Source organism: Mizuhopecten yessoensis, unplaced genomic scaffold, assembly GCF_002113885.1.
Source record: "Mizuhopecten yessoensis strain PY_sf001 unplaced genomic scaffold, ASM211388v2 scaffold4839, whole genome shotgun sequence".
In the NCBI taxonomy this organism is placed as follows: Eukaryota; Metazoa; Mollusca; class Bivalvia; order Pectinida; family Pectinidae; genus Mizuhopecten; species Mizuhopecten yessoensis.
This window is the reverse complement of record NW_018405747.1, coordinates 1,480,457-1,495,004: the sequence shown is the minus strand read 5'-3', so window position 1 is coordinate 1,495,004 and position 14,548 is coordinate 1,480,457. Positions and strand designations below refer to the sequence as shown.

The 14,548-nt window shown below is 37.7% G+C and overlaps 1 protein-coding gene across 1 annotated transcript; it reads left to right on the top strand.

The window, feature by feature from the left end:
* Nucleotides 1–613: 613 nt before the first annotated feature.
* On the top strand, nt 614–14,250 carry LOC110449938 (sodium- and chloride-dependent taurine transporter-like). Its single transcript, XM_021497121.1, has 12 exons — nt 614–754; nt 4,286–4,396; nt 4,951–5,083; nt 6,114–6,248; nt 6,741–6,844; nt 7,442–7,566; nt 8,024–8,136; nt 11,095–11,232; nt 11,556–11,658; nt 11,839–11,939; nt 12,384–12,554; nt 13,588–14,250. Exons 1-12 carry the CDS (start codon nt 645–647, stop codon nt 13,675–13,677), a joined length of 1,434 nt encoding a protein of 477 aa, XP_021352796.1. The 5' UTR covers nt 614–644; the 3' UTR covers nt 13,678–14,250.
* The last annotated feature ends 298 nt before the right edge of the window (nt 14,251–14,548 follow it).

The following is a 14,548-nucleotide window of genomic DNA, read 5'->3' as shown; positions in this document are numbered from 1 at the left end:
TGCCACCCCCTTGCCGAGTCTTCGATGTCTTCTCAGGAGACATTTGAAAAAGATGAACGCAACACACAGAATTGATTGATCAAAATTGATCTGCTGTCCCCTATAATAACACTTATGGTGTATATACTTTTAAGCTTTCTACGAAATGCGTGTGTGTCACAGTCACATTTTATTTTATATTTTACATTTTTTTAGATCATGTCCAATGTGTAGCATATATGAAGACATGACGCGGACAACGCACAACGTGTATCGCTGTCGAGTCCTACAACTATATTTTTAATTCCGTCAATGTGTTACTCATGTTTGGTTGTTGCTGTTTTTATTTGTTTGTTGCTTGGGGTGTTTTTATACGTTAAATTTGCTAACAATTACATTATTCTAGTTGATGATTTTAAGAAGTCTCGCCCTTTTTTCAGGAAAGACGGTGAGAAGGTCGTTGTTGTACCATGTACAAATATTACTGTTGAATATGCCTTGAAGGTTGCCTTAATGTATTTTCTATATTTCTATGAGAAAGCTATTTTTTGTTGAGCATTCTTTCGTTTTGTACAATATGTACATGTATTGGCCAATGTAAAACAATTATCTACTTTTCTTTATAAACAGGAATTGGTATATCGAACGTGGTGACCTGCTTCTTCATGAACATCTACTACATCCTGGTGCTAGCGTGGGCCGCCTACTACCTGGTTTTGAGTTTAACTTCAGTCCTTCCCTGGTCCCACTGTAACAATACGTGGAACACACCGAGGTATGTACCTGTCCTAAGCGAAAAACATCTTTATATGTATTTGCTTTGCTTTGAACACATCACGACGTTTGAAATACACAATGGTGTGAACTTGGCCAGTCTAAAACACATCGAAGAATGTTCGATTCTGTCTGAAACTAACCTTATGTTTTTCTTATATTTGAAGTTTGTTGGTTTCTGTAGGTGTGATAAGGTCAATGCAGGTACTTGATTTTGTTCACGAACAACCTGACCAGAAAGATTGTTAGAACTATCAATCATTTGTTAACTTTCAAATACATGATAATCATTGACCAGCGGTGTTCTGAAAATATTGAAATGGGTCTTATTTGTAAAGTTCTAACGACTACGCACCCGACGCATGGTTTCGTCAGTTTTAATTGATAAAGTATATCATTCATGTTAGTTTAATGTCCTCAACGTAGAGGACAAATAAGAAAACCCATATTTTGCATGCGACACATGCTTCGCATTAATGACTAGCTGTTAATAGGACGTTAAACAAAATAAAACCAAACCAAACGATCAGCATTGCATTAAAAAGAAGGTATATTCATCTCCGATCCTGTACAGTTGATATCCCCCCGAAAAGAATATGTAGAGTATACCAAGCAGAGGCAACTTTAACAGATTTACAACATACTAGTGTCCAAAAAAGTAGTAAATAAATGTGGTCTTAAAATACGGTCAGATTGAGAAGCATCAAGCAAAACAGTAGAACGAATGAAAAAAAATAAAGTACTAAAAGTACGGGATAAATCAGATTCTTGGACTGATTGTAAGAAGATTTATTGATCACGTATAAAATTTAAAAGCAATGTAGTAACCGTGTGTACCCCTGCCTGATGACTAACAACACACTTTAAACACGGGCACCGATAGGATCCAGCTGCCGATAAAAAAAACATTTATTGAGAAAACTTTTATTTATTTAAACCGAGTTTGGGTGCAACCAACCCCCTTGCAATAATTCTTACAGGACCACCAGTTAAGGTTTTACAGTATTGTCAGCTAAGTTGTAGTTCGATAATAAAAAATATCTGAAATAAATATTCTCTGCTGTTGAAGTAAATACCACTATGTTTGGTTTGACCTGGTTACATTTTGTTTTACGCCCTTTGAAAAGACAAAGTCCTTTAAGGACGCGCTTCCATGTGTGTAATGGATGTGTACTGGAGACGGTATGTTGGTGTATTTACTTCCTTGTGATTACGCGAGTCTGATGCACAATTGCAATATGCAACTATGAAATAATAAAAATAATAAGTGTTGCAGTGTACTGTACAAAGTATCACTAAATTCTTTAGATATATTGATTTATCTAAAATAATATAACAATAAAATAAATTCTTCTGACAACGAGACAACTACCGAAGCTGAAAGTAAACAAGCGTGTATGGTCATATCACGTGATGACAGATGTCACACTTGAAACACGGGGACCGAGTGGGTCAGGATCCAGATACCGTTCTCCGATCATTGCGTACAGAAAGTTCAGAAAATAAATAGAAAGTTGTTCATGAGCGACTGTCCTGTGACAAGTCATGCAGGACTGCTTGTCTTGGTTTGTCAGTATTGTCAACCCGGTTATTGTGGAATGATATTGATATGTTGTGCTTTTGGAGTAATATGTAACTGATGAAATGCCTATTCAGTTTTCCGTTGTAATGTGTAATTCGATTGACATATACGGCCCCAGGCCAGACACCTATGTAGGTTCCCACGCAAGACACCACTGTAGGGCCTCAGTCCAGACACCTCTTTATGGCCCAACGCCAGACACGTCTTTAGGGTCCCAAGCCAGACATTTCTGTAGGGCCCCACCCTAGACACCTATGTTGGATCCCACGCCGGACACCTCTACAGGGTCCCACGCGAGACATCTGTGTAGGGTCCTACGCCAGACACCTCTGTAGGGCTCCACGCTAGACACGTATAAAGGGGCACCACCCCAGACACATCTGTAGGGACCCACGCCAAATACCTTTGTAGGGACCCACGCCAGACACCTCTGTAGGTCCCCACGCCAGGCACCTCTGTAGGGACCCATGCCAGCCACCTCTGTAGGGCTCCACGCTAGACACGTATAAAGGGGCACCACCCCAGACACATCTGTAGGGACCCACGCCAAATACCTTTGTAGGGACCCACGCCAGACACCTCTGTAGGGCTCCACGCTAGACACGTATAAAGGGGCACCACCCCAGACACATCTGTAGGGACCCACGCCAAATACCTTTGTAGGGACCCACGCCAGACACCTCTGTAGGCCCCCACGCCAGACACCTCTGTAGGGATACCCCCATGCCAGACCCCTCTGTAGGGACCCATGCCAGACCCCTCTGTAGGGACACACCAATGCCAGACACCTCTGTAGGGACCCATGCCAGCCACCTCTGTAGGGCTCCACGCTAGACACGTATAAAGGGGCACCACCCCAGACACATCTGTAGGGACCCACGCCAAATACCTTTGTAGGGACCCACGCCAGACACCTCTGTAGGTCCCCACGCCAGGCACCTCTGTAGGGACCCATGCCAGACTCCTCTGTAGGGACACACCCATGCCAGAAACCTCTGTAGGGAACACACGCATGCCAGACACCTCTGTAGGGACACAACCATGTCAGACATCTCTGTAGGGACACACCCATGCCAGACACCTCTGTAGGGCACCACGCCAGACACCTTTGTAGGGCTCCACGCCAGACACCTCTGTAGGGCCCCACGCCAGACACCTCTGTAGGGACCCATGCCAGACACCTCTGTAGGGCTCCACGCTAGACACGTATAAAGGGGCACCACCCCAGACACATCTGTAGGGACCCACGCCAAATACCTTTGTAGGGACCCACGCCAGACACCTCTTTAGGGCCCCAAGCCAGAAACTTCTGTAGGGCCCCATCCATGCCAGAGACCTCTGTAGGGCCCCACCCATGCCAGAGACCTCTGTAGGGTCCAATGACAGACACCTCTGTAGGAACACACCCATGCAAGACACCTCTGTAGGGACACACCCATGCCAGACACTTATGTAGGGCCCCACGCCAGACACCTCTGTAGGGTCCCATGCCAGACACCTCTGTAGGGCTCCACGCCAGACACCTCTGTTGGGTTCCACGCCAGACACCTATGTAGGGTCCCACGCCAGACACCTTTGTAGGGCTCCACGCCAGACACCTATGTAGGGCCCCACGCCAGAAACCTCTGTAGGGCTCCACGCCAGACACCTCTGTAGGGCCCCATGCCAGACAGGTTTATATGTCATATAATTTATACACATCAGTAACAGATAGCTTAAGATATAAATTACATGCATTAAATGTATGATGTGTTTATTTCCTTCTCCGTTGTGAGTTATTAATTGAAATCGTTAATATAACAGGTTTACAAATATTTTATATTTTTGACCCGATTTATTGGTGTTATTGCACTTTATCTCGTAGCGTTGATATCATGTTTGTCCACGTGTGCAGCATCAATAACTTCCTACAGTAATACATGTTATAATGTTGAATGATTTCCCTTGCAGGTGCTCCTTTCACCATGTCGACTCAAACAGCAGCATAATAGATAACACCACTTTGATGAATTCCAGTGTTGCCTTTGCAAAACCGGTTGATTCCTCAGTGGAGTTTTGGGAGTAAGGCAGCTTTTTTTAATATTTTAACTTTACATTTTACATTTTAACGCTATTTCAAGGATTATCTGATGGTGAAAATAATTAAAGTAATTTCATTCATAATATATAGTTGCAAACAAGATGGACGTGTTATAATTTCTGTGCACTGCCTGATGAATTTGCAGTTGTCATTATCCCAGCCTCGTCGCCAAATGTGGTAACGACTCTGATGATAGCCGATATATTTCAAAGTAGATTCATAGATGGCAAACACACAATTCCGGAGACCATGCTGGTTATTACATTACTATCTTTTTTAGTAAAGAGTTACTTCCGGTGTTCCGGTTGGGTACATACTAAAGTACTGATTATATAAGATGGACATTACATCATACTTCCTAAGTTTGCAGTAGTGTTGAATTCGAAGTTTGATATTATTGTGGAAATTCCAGTGTGTAAATATACATAGATAAATCTTGCACATGGATTTGGGTCATGTTCTAGTAACGATCATTTACACAATTTGTTTTGCACAAAAATAACTTATTATGCATAAATATGATAATTCTGCGCAGGCGGAAGGTGTTACAACTCTCATCAGGTATAACGGAAGGTGGCGGGATTATCTGGGAACTGGCGTTATCGCTATTTGTGATGTGGGTGATCGTTTACTTCTGTTTGTGGAAGGGGGTCAAGTGGACAGGTAAGGTAAGTGTGTATTCAAAACTGTATGTACTGTATACAGATATCGTTAAAGACAATGTTCGTTTAGTAATTATTACCATTTGGCCTAATTTAGAAAACTCATTCAGAATTTAGTCTTCTAAGTGATTTTGTCGAAATATTACGTGCATAATGTTGGCGGGTTGTTGAAGTGGATTTGAAATGCAATATAGCCCACATGGCATCCATTTTGAAAATTAATTTGGAGATTAAACTCACATTTTACTGAACCAAATTTAATCAAAGCAAATGTGAATGATGCGTGTTTGATCCTGACGCGTTTTTGTGTTTGGTTATAGGATCACAGATGAGTGTTATTTATTATTTGGCTTACTGTATCTTTGACCAAATTTAACAAGCACCTGTGTGTGTGTTACGTGCATCATCTGAGACAGCCATGTTGAAAGTCGATTTGAAATTTTAAATAAATCCTGCTGAAGTAATTTCACTAAATCTTAATGGACACGCTCTTCAGGTTATACTGAAAAATTGGGACTAATTTGTTCTAGTTTGGAATTTCATATAACCGCATGTGACAGCCATTTTGAACATACACTTTTATGTTTTGAAATTTAAACTCACATTTTCTGAAGCGCTTTGATTTCGCTGAAACCTTAACGGAGTAATCATCACGACTCTGGCAAATTATTTTTATGTTGGCGATGATTTGAAATCCAAGATGTCCGCTTTTTTCCCTTTACTAAAACGCGAAGTCTACTTACCATTTTTGCAGAAACTCAGTGAAAACAAATTAGACCTCACCAATTGATATTATTTTTTCCCAAATTGAAATCCCAACATGGTCGCCATTGCCATCATCTTGAAATTTTATTATCAACCATTAATATGATCATATTGATTTTAAAATGGTTGTGAAGTATCACTGTGGTAGTCTGACTTGGCCTTCATTGAAAGTTAGCAGCGTCGTCTCATATGACCTTAACTACTACGTTACCAAGCTAATCAGTCCAATGTTTCCATTGAAACAAATTAAATTGAAAATTATTTTCAATAGATTGTTTACTTCACGGCCACGTTCCCGTACGTCATACTTGCCATACTTCTGGTGCGAGGATTGACACTAGATGGCGCTGTAGACGGTATTGTGTACTACCTAAAGCCGGACATATCAAGACTTGGTGATATACAGGTACCCTCAAACATACTTAGGATATTGTAACATTGACTGGTCAATAATTAGAAATTGGATAATTGCTATTGAAATGATCTTACGTAAACAATCTAAAGCCACGCACTTATTATTGTCATGATAATCGTTATACATTCCAGAGTGTCATTTTTAAGTAGTTAGTTGAAACGTTTATTGTTTTTGTGTATAAGTTGTGTGATGACACATTGTATAACACAAATGCAGAACACAATACAACTCCACCATACACATACAGGGAGGTATAAACCAGGTGGCATAGGACTAGTAGCTAGCGCATGATAAGGCAGCTGATTAATGTAAATGCTAACTGCATTGATTGTATAAATTGTATATCTATGTGATGTAGAGTGCTTTGGGTTGGCTTATTCTAGCTAGATAGGGCGCTATATCAAATGTTGTATATTATTTAGTATTATCATTATAATCTTAACACATATCAATGGTTATGCACTGTACATTTTGTATGGGTAGGTCTGGATGGATGGAGGCACACAGATATTTTTCTCCTATGCCGTTGCTATTGGTATAATGATTACCCTAGGAAGCTACAACAAATTTACGAATAATTTCTACAGGTAATTTTTATTTTATATCGGCATGATCATGTTTTGAATATAAATAATTTATTACAGCGCTTCTTGAAGGAGATTGTTTGTCAAAACAGTCAGAACGCCAGTGACATGTTTGAATGTCATCATTATCATTTCATAACGTAACAACCGCCATTCACTTTTAATCGCCTTAGAATATATGTATTGAGCGCATGCTATTCTGCACGAGGCTATCGTCCTCTAAGGAGTACTTTTGGAATGATAAAATATGTCTCTAACTATCACATTGATTTGGAAAAATGATAAATTTAACATTGCTCTACTGTGTATATTGATTTGGTTATTACGGTTTCAATACCATTTATAAATATTATCATTTACACAATTAGTCTTTACAATGAAATACGATAATTTTTACAACCAATTCTTTTTTTCTCACTTTTGCATCTTTTACACACTTACACGTATTTAGTTTGCGTTTGATGCCTTCCCTTTTAGGAACGTCTATGTTAGCAGTGTTGTTTATCCCTAAATTACTTAAATTGACGATGGGTCGTAAAACAATTCAGAAAACCAATACAAAATAAACAAATCAATTATATGTTGACGTAATTTTTACAGGGACTGTGTGTTTATCTCGTGCGTAAACAGTGGAACGAGCGTTGTAGGAGGGTTCGCCGTCTTCTCCGTACTGGGATTCATGGCCAAACAGCAGAACCTTCCGATAGCTGACGTGGCTGATGCTGGTACATATATCACAGTTGTTAACTACCTGTATATGTATCACAATATCGATACAATACAACGCTTCGTGTCAATTTCATATATTTACCTCGATAGTTATTTGGCAATGTCGATAAATTATTGTGCTTATGAAATTCTAGATGTCCTCGTATATGCATAAACGATAAAGACTTAGTTGCATGAAATTAAATCCAAGTCCATGTCCTTATCCATTTGTCCATCAATCAGGTTTTCCTATAGAATTGGATATTATTATCGCTTATACTGCATAGTGAATATATATATATGTAACAATATTTATTTTATTACATCACAATCTAAATAGTAATGATAACTTGTGTTTACAACCAATTAATTGCCATGTAAGCGTCAGTTTCCGTCGTGCTGTAGTAATACCATCATGCCTAATACACACTCTTCTTTTCAGGCTTTTGTAGAACTTTTAATTTTACATGTTAGGTCCCGGCTTGGCATTTATCACGTATCCTAAGGCCATGACACAGATGCCAATTTCGCCGCTGTGGGCTGTGCTTTTCTTTTTTATGATAATTCTTCTGGGACTTGACAGTCAAGTAGGTCGGAGTGACACCGTCACATAACTGTATGATGTTGATTTTCTCCCACAATAGCTTGCTTTTGTAAATTCAAATCGCGTTAATTTCCGTTGAGCAAGTAAACATTGTGGTCAGAAAATTAAATTCGTATCATGAAAGTTATGGGTTTATCACCGCAGTTAACTTCAGTAGTTACATCGGAGTATATATAGCACGAGACTATATTCTACAATGTATTTTTATTTGATATTTATATTAACTATGTACTCTTCTGAGGTTTAAATCACGTTCAAGTCTCGTTTTGATATCGTGTTACGTTTTTTTTGTAATATTAAACAAATTATGAAAAATTAAAAAAGCAAACAAGCATTTGAAAAAAGGTGTCAAAAAAATAGATGCCTGTTTGTTTATATTTATATTTTTTCAAATAACTAATTTAGCGGCCTTTGTGAAAATATGTATTTCTTGCGCTCCACAAAAGGCCAAAATTACAGGTCTTTTGACAATTAATTGATCACTGAAATCGACATTATGTCGTCATTTTTAATTGTAACAGGTTCATTTTTGCTGAATAACTTTATCCTATTCAATATGATGCAAATTGTATGCATCAAAGAGGACAATTACACATTATTTGGATTTGTTTACTTGTTGAGTTTAACTGAAGCACCTGGGATTTTTTACCTCGAAAAAAAGTGAATATTAACACAAAATAATGGGGGGAAAACGAAGCACACGGACTCCTAGTTTTTGTTGCTGTTCAGAAGAAGAACCACATTTGCCTTTGATCCATTAAATATTAAAAGTTTGATGTTAAAACTTTTTATATCAAGCGTAAAATCTTCAAAAACAATTATGAAAACATGAGTATTTTTTTCATTAAAAACAAGGGGAAGGGGGAACTTGAATCGCTTTTCTCCGTCATAAGAATAAGTTAAAGATTTGTTTTCTTATATAATTTAAAAGAAAATACATTTATTTAATTTTACAAACATTCATAAAAATCTGAGGACACACTTGGAAGATTTTTATCAATTTATTCTGCAAATGGTAAAAAAAAGCCACCAAAAATAGCCTTAAACCACTTTTTATGTTAAATTGGTATCAACATACAGACATATAAATCCTTTTGCATTTTCTACTATGCCATTATTTTTTTCCCCACAAATGCATACCAGATAAAAAGTGTAATAAAGGATTTTTTTACTTCTCAGAAGAGTACATCCTTAAAGTCTGTATATTAGCTCATCTTGTCCAAAGCACCATAATGAGCTACTACAACACCTTGGTGTCCTGCGTCCGTCCGTCAGTCAACAATTTATTCCATTTACTTCCTCTGAACCGCTTATTGGAATTGTATAGGGGCGTGGGCAAATAGAGTTATTTTGCTATATTGCTTGCTTTTTCAAAATTCATATTAAGTAAAAAGCCTCCTTCGTTGTTTGGGATTCCAACTTATACAAATGTAGGGGCTGATGGGCGGGGCGAAAGGGATGATTTTTACTTATTGCTTAAAACGACTTGTTTCGAAAACTGTGAGACGGTTATCAGTCATATTTGGATGAAGGCATTCCTAAGAGGTAAAGATTCAATATTGTACAAACGGAAGGGCTAGCCCAGGGAGGAGTTGAGGGACGATCCAAAAAAGGTCAATTTAGCTATATTGCTTTTAAGTAACTTCCTCTCTAGAGCTGAGAGCTTATTATCAGTCGTATTATTTTGAAGCATTTCCAGGTGGATGGAATTCAGAATTGTACAAATAGCTAAGGCTGACCTACCGGGGGCATAAGGGTCGGGGCAAGGTGTTAGTATTGTCATGTTCCTTTAAGCCACTGGATTATTTTATGAATATCAGCATTATCTGGTTGGAAACCGTTTTAGGTGTGAGTATTTGTAATTGTGCTAATTGAAGGGCTGAGAGGTGGACCCAACATAGTTTATAACTAGGAAATGGTTGAGACCCCACCATTTAACAATGTATATATGTTACCAGAATGACTCCGAAGTCTTCAGCCATCTTTTTTATGACTAAGTCCTAGGTTCAGAATTACAAAGTAGTTGAGATCCCAACCCATGGTATACCCCTCGCCTGTAGAATCGGGGGGATTTCTTTTATGCTTCCTGCTTAGGGAACATACCTGCTATCCACTTTGCACCACATGGGACCTTTATCTGTTCTATATCTCTTTACAACGCTCTGTTTCGGCGATTTCTACGCAAGCTCTCATACAAAACCTAAGCGAGGATATTTTAATATTAATAATGATAATAATTCGAGGTTCTTATATACCGCTTTATCACAACCTAGATTGTAGGTCGTCTCAAAGCGGTTCACAAACCCTTAAAACAAGATAAATCTTTAACACAATGATGTTAGTACTTATTCTATGACATAGTTATGTAATAACTTAGACTGTTCTTTAAAAGTATTAATAAGGACTGACTTAGGTCAGTTCTTATCAATCCGCTGATTTCGAAAATCGTGTAACACACATGATAGTGCTGAAGTTCACACCCACAGTGTAGCAAACCTTGGTTATAACAGCACCGCCAACATAAAAACAAAATGCTTATTATTCGCGTGGGTCAATTTAGATACCCAAACGCGTTTTATGTTACACAACGTTTATGAACATATTTAATATCGATTTTCACAAACTTTACCTTTTACGTTCAGCTTTTGCCATTAGTTTCTTATTTAGTCGAGAAGAAATTGCTTGTGAAACCCTTCCTGTAAACAGAATATCGCTGACGTTTACTCAATTTCCGTGTATTAGGCATTTTATTTTACACTTGTTTTTGTCTTTAAATACATTTTATTTGCATGATTAAAAAAATGTAAAGAAATATTTTCCAAATTTGTATTTTATCATAATTTTTACATTCGATAGTGTAATAAAAGATAATCACTGAATCCTGTACTAATGTTACAAAAATGTACTTTGGATTGAACCACTGGTTTTATTTGTGTTGTAGTTTGTTGGAGTTGAATCCGTCATCACTCCAATTGTTGATTACTTTCCAAAATACCTACAGCGAAGAAGCCGTCGGATGTTGTTCGTGGCGGTCTACTGTGTGGCGTCTTATTTTGTGGGATATTCTATGATTTCTAGGGTAAGTTCGGGACCCTGGCCTTGTTCACCCAGTTAAGATTTAAACGTTCATCTGGTGTCCTTCTGCTAAAAAGACCAAACAATGCAATGGTTTGTATTATATAATGAAAGGTCACCAAATTCGGTGGCGGGTTTTCATGTTTATCCTATTTAGATTTGCAATTTATAAATTAGTAAAAGACACACGGCAAACCAAGTGTCATTCTACAATTTCAAAATTTAGACGCTAGAGGTAGTTAAAGACGATAACTAGTCATCAGTTATAGGGGACTCCATATTACGTCTTAGACATAGTAATGACACATCGTCTCCATTCCATTCCAGGGTGGAATATACATCTTCCAGTTGTTCGACTACTACTCAGCCAGTGGACTCGTGTTATTATGGACATCCTTCTGGGAAACTGTCGCCATTGCTTGGGTGTTTGGTAACGAAACTGTACTTGCCTTTCCATCGAATCTGATCATTCTAGCAGTAGCTTTGTTGTTCTTTGTATTAGTACAAACCCATCCTTAAAGGTGCAAAACAAAATGTTTGGTCAGAAACTGTTCACAAATTAATAAAATGTCTAAAATATGAGTTAAACATTCTAAACATTGTTTTGTAGGAGTTGACCGGTTCTATGACGGCATTGAGGTGATGTTGGGGTCACGCATCAACCCGTACCTAAAGATCTGTTGGAAATACACTACACCTATTGTTTCTATGGTAACATACTGGTAGCGTAAAAAGCGTAATTTGGTAAAAACAACTTGATCTAAGTATTTATTTACGCGTTAGAGGTACACAAGTTTTATACAGGGATAACCTAATGAAATGTTGCTGATGACTTTGACGCTTTCCAAGTGAATCACAACAAACTCCTCTTGCTCTGTTAAGTCCATTGTGTTCGTCTTGCGCTGTTATTAGATAATATATAACCAATAGTAACCTACTGCAAAATGTTGATATCGTTCAGTGTACTTTATTCCGCGAAATATGCCTGCAGAATTTATTATCGAATACATGAATTCGCTTTTTACAGAATGATTTTTCAGTGTATAATTAACACGGAAATAATCTCGGTATATACATGCAAAGGGAGTCCCGTACATAGGGAACAAATTCGAAAGTGCTCTGGTGACATCTAAAAGAACGCATATCTTGTTTCAGGGTCTATTGGTGGCTCAGCTGATCATGTTTAAGCCTTTAACCTATAATAACACGTACCAGTATCCCACTTGGGCCCAGGCCTTTGGAGTAATGATGGCAGTGTCCTCTATGATGTGTATCCCTGTGTACGGCCTCGTTAAGCTGATGAGTACAGACGGGTCACTGAAGGAGGTAAACAATATATATAAATGGATAGATTAATATACAATGTTAGTGACTTGTTTATAAAACTACAAACTTTATTATAATGCATGTGTTTCATTTTGATATAGTGTCTGTGTTTAAATTGTACATGTCGATATTGCTTCTTTATTTCTACGGTAAACACTACAACCCAAACTTAATACTTAAAATAAATATATTTCATTTCTGTTCTCTCGAGGGATCCTCCAATTCATTAGAATTATCCTGACTTTAAACATACAAAGTGTCGATGGGTCATTAAACCTGGGCAAAATAAAAACAAACAAAAAATGTTGGTTTGTAAATAAACTGAATAAAATGTAGAAATGTTGTATCAGAACTCCGATGCCTGTGAATAATATGTTAACTTTTGTTAAACTTTCGATCGTCTTCATTGGATTCGCAAATCAATCGAGATCGAAAGATCACGTCATAAATCATAAAAGTAAAGTAACAACTGGATCAGATGAAAAGATTTCATCGCTTTGATACCGATTGTAAAAATAACGATTTTATTCTCTGCTGAAGATTCTGTTACCTGCTGAAGACTTAAACAAAATTGCACTTTTCGTTACAACGTTTGTTACGATGCTTGGAGTGGATGCACATCCCAAGTTTTCTTTGATAAATGATATATCGGCTATGGAGAAGGTGCACAAAGTAGGCCTCCCTTGGTGATTGTGTCCTAGCTATATGGAAAACACACAGATCTTCGTTGGTTGTGTCCCCGCTGTAGGGAAGGCACACAAAATACATCCACCGTTAGTATATAGCATTAAACCAATGTACAACAGCACATGATGACTTTCATCAAACTCAGGATAAATCTAATCACGCATATCCCAGTTTGAAAGAGTTTGTGTCTTTAACGAATGCATGCATGTTGTTTTTCTGCTTCCAATTTTTTCTTTTTATGTATCAATAATAAATGATAACAAAGTTCCACGTTGAATCTAGTATTACTCCAGGTCGGGAAATCCTCCGATCAGTTACTATCATGTTTACTTTTATGATGTTCCAGAGATTGAGAAAGGTGACCACACCAATACTACAGAAACACCAAATCCATCCCACCTGGAGGTACGACCACCAACTACGGCTTAAGTCATGATTGACAAGTAACATCTTAAGAAAGCGATCAAGTTTATAAAATTGTCCTATAGATATTGCAGTAGGAGGTATTTTTAGCAACGAGAACGAGATTTGCTTAGTACTTCACGTTGTGTTATGGAGGTGTTATATATTTATATATGGGGAAATTAAGCTGCGACGCCCGATCTCTCGTAGTCCTACGCTGTGGGTTGAAAACCTCGAAATTGTCTGTGTAATTAAGACTTGGATTTGTTTGCACGATGTTCAATCAATATCTTGATTATATTGTCAACTGATTACAAACATTACATAAACATAATTACCATAACGGGTTAGGCAAATCCCGTAACCACTTTTATTCGACCTTTTCAGTTCGCGTTTAAGGCCCTCAATTCTGTCAAAACCTTGAAAGTTCAACAAAACATCAATATCTGACTGTAATAAATGTTGATCATACACACATCTGGTTATTTTGTAAATACAGACGGCGTTTGTACAACTTAACAATAGTCTCGTTTGCCATGAAATCGTGATAATATGTGTTGTACTAATTAGTTTACATTATGTAACTATGTATAAAGACGAGTGTACATGTATGCATATGCTTTATCAAATACTTTGTTTTATTTTCACAACTAGTCAATGTTAGTTTACATTTTATTCTGAATTATTATGGGCGACTGAAGCCCAAACTAAACCAGACCATGTTTTATAATATTCCCTAAATAACAGACTAATACCAGCCCAGACTAAACCAGACCATTTTTCATAGTATTCCCTAGGTAAAAGTACGATATTAGCCCAGACTAAACCAGACCATGTTTTATAGTATCCCATAGGTAACAGACTAATACCAGCCCAGACTAAACCGGACCATTTTTCATAGTATT

What these genes read in the sequence shown, in the direction of transcription:
- LOC110449938 (XM_021497121.1), top strand. Translation starts at nt 645, where the DNA reads ATGAACATCTACTACATCCTGGTGCTAGCGTGGGCCGCCTACTACCTG. An exon ending in GGGTCAAGTGGACAGGTAAG is followed by an intron (nt 5,084 to 6,113) that starts GTAAGTGTGTAT and finishes TATTTTCAATAG; the next exon opens with ATTGTTTACTTCACGGCCAC. An exon ending in TTTACGAATAATTTCTACAG is followed by an intron (nt 6,845 to 7,441) that starts GTAATTTTTATT and finishes TAATTTTTACAG; the next exon opens with GGACTGTGTGTTTATCTCGT.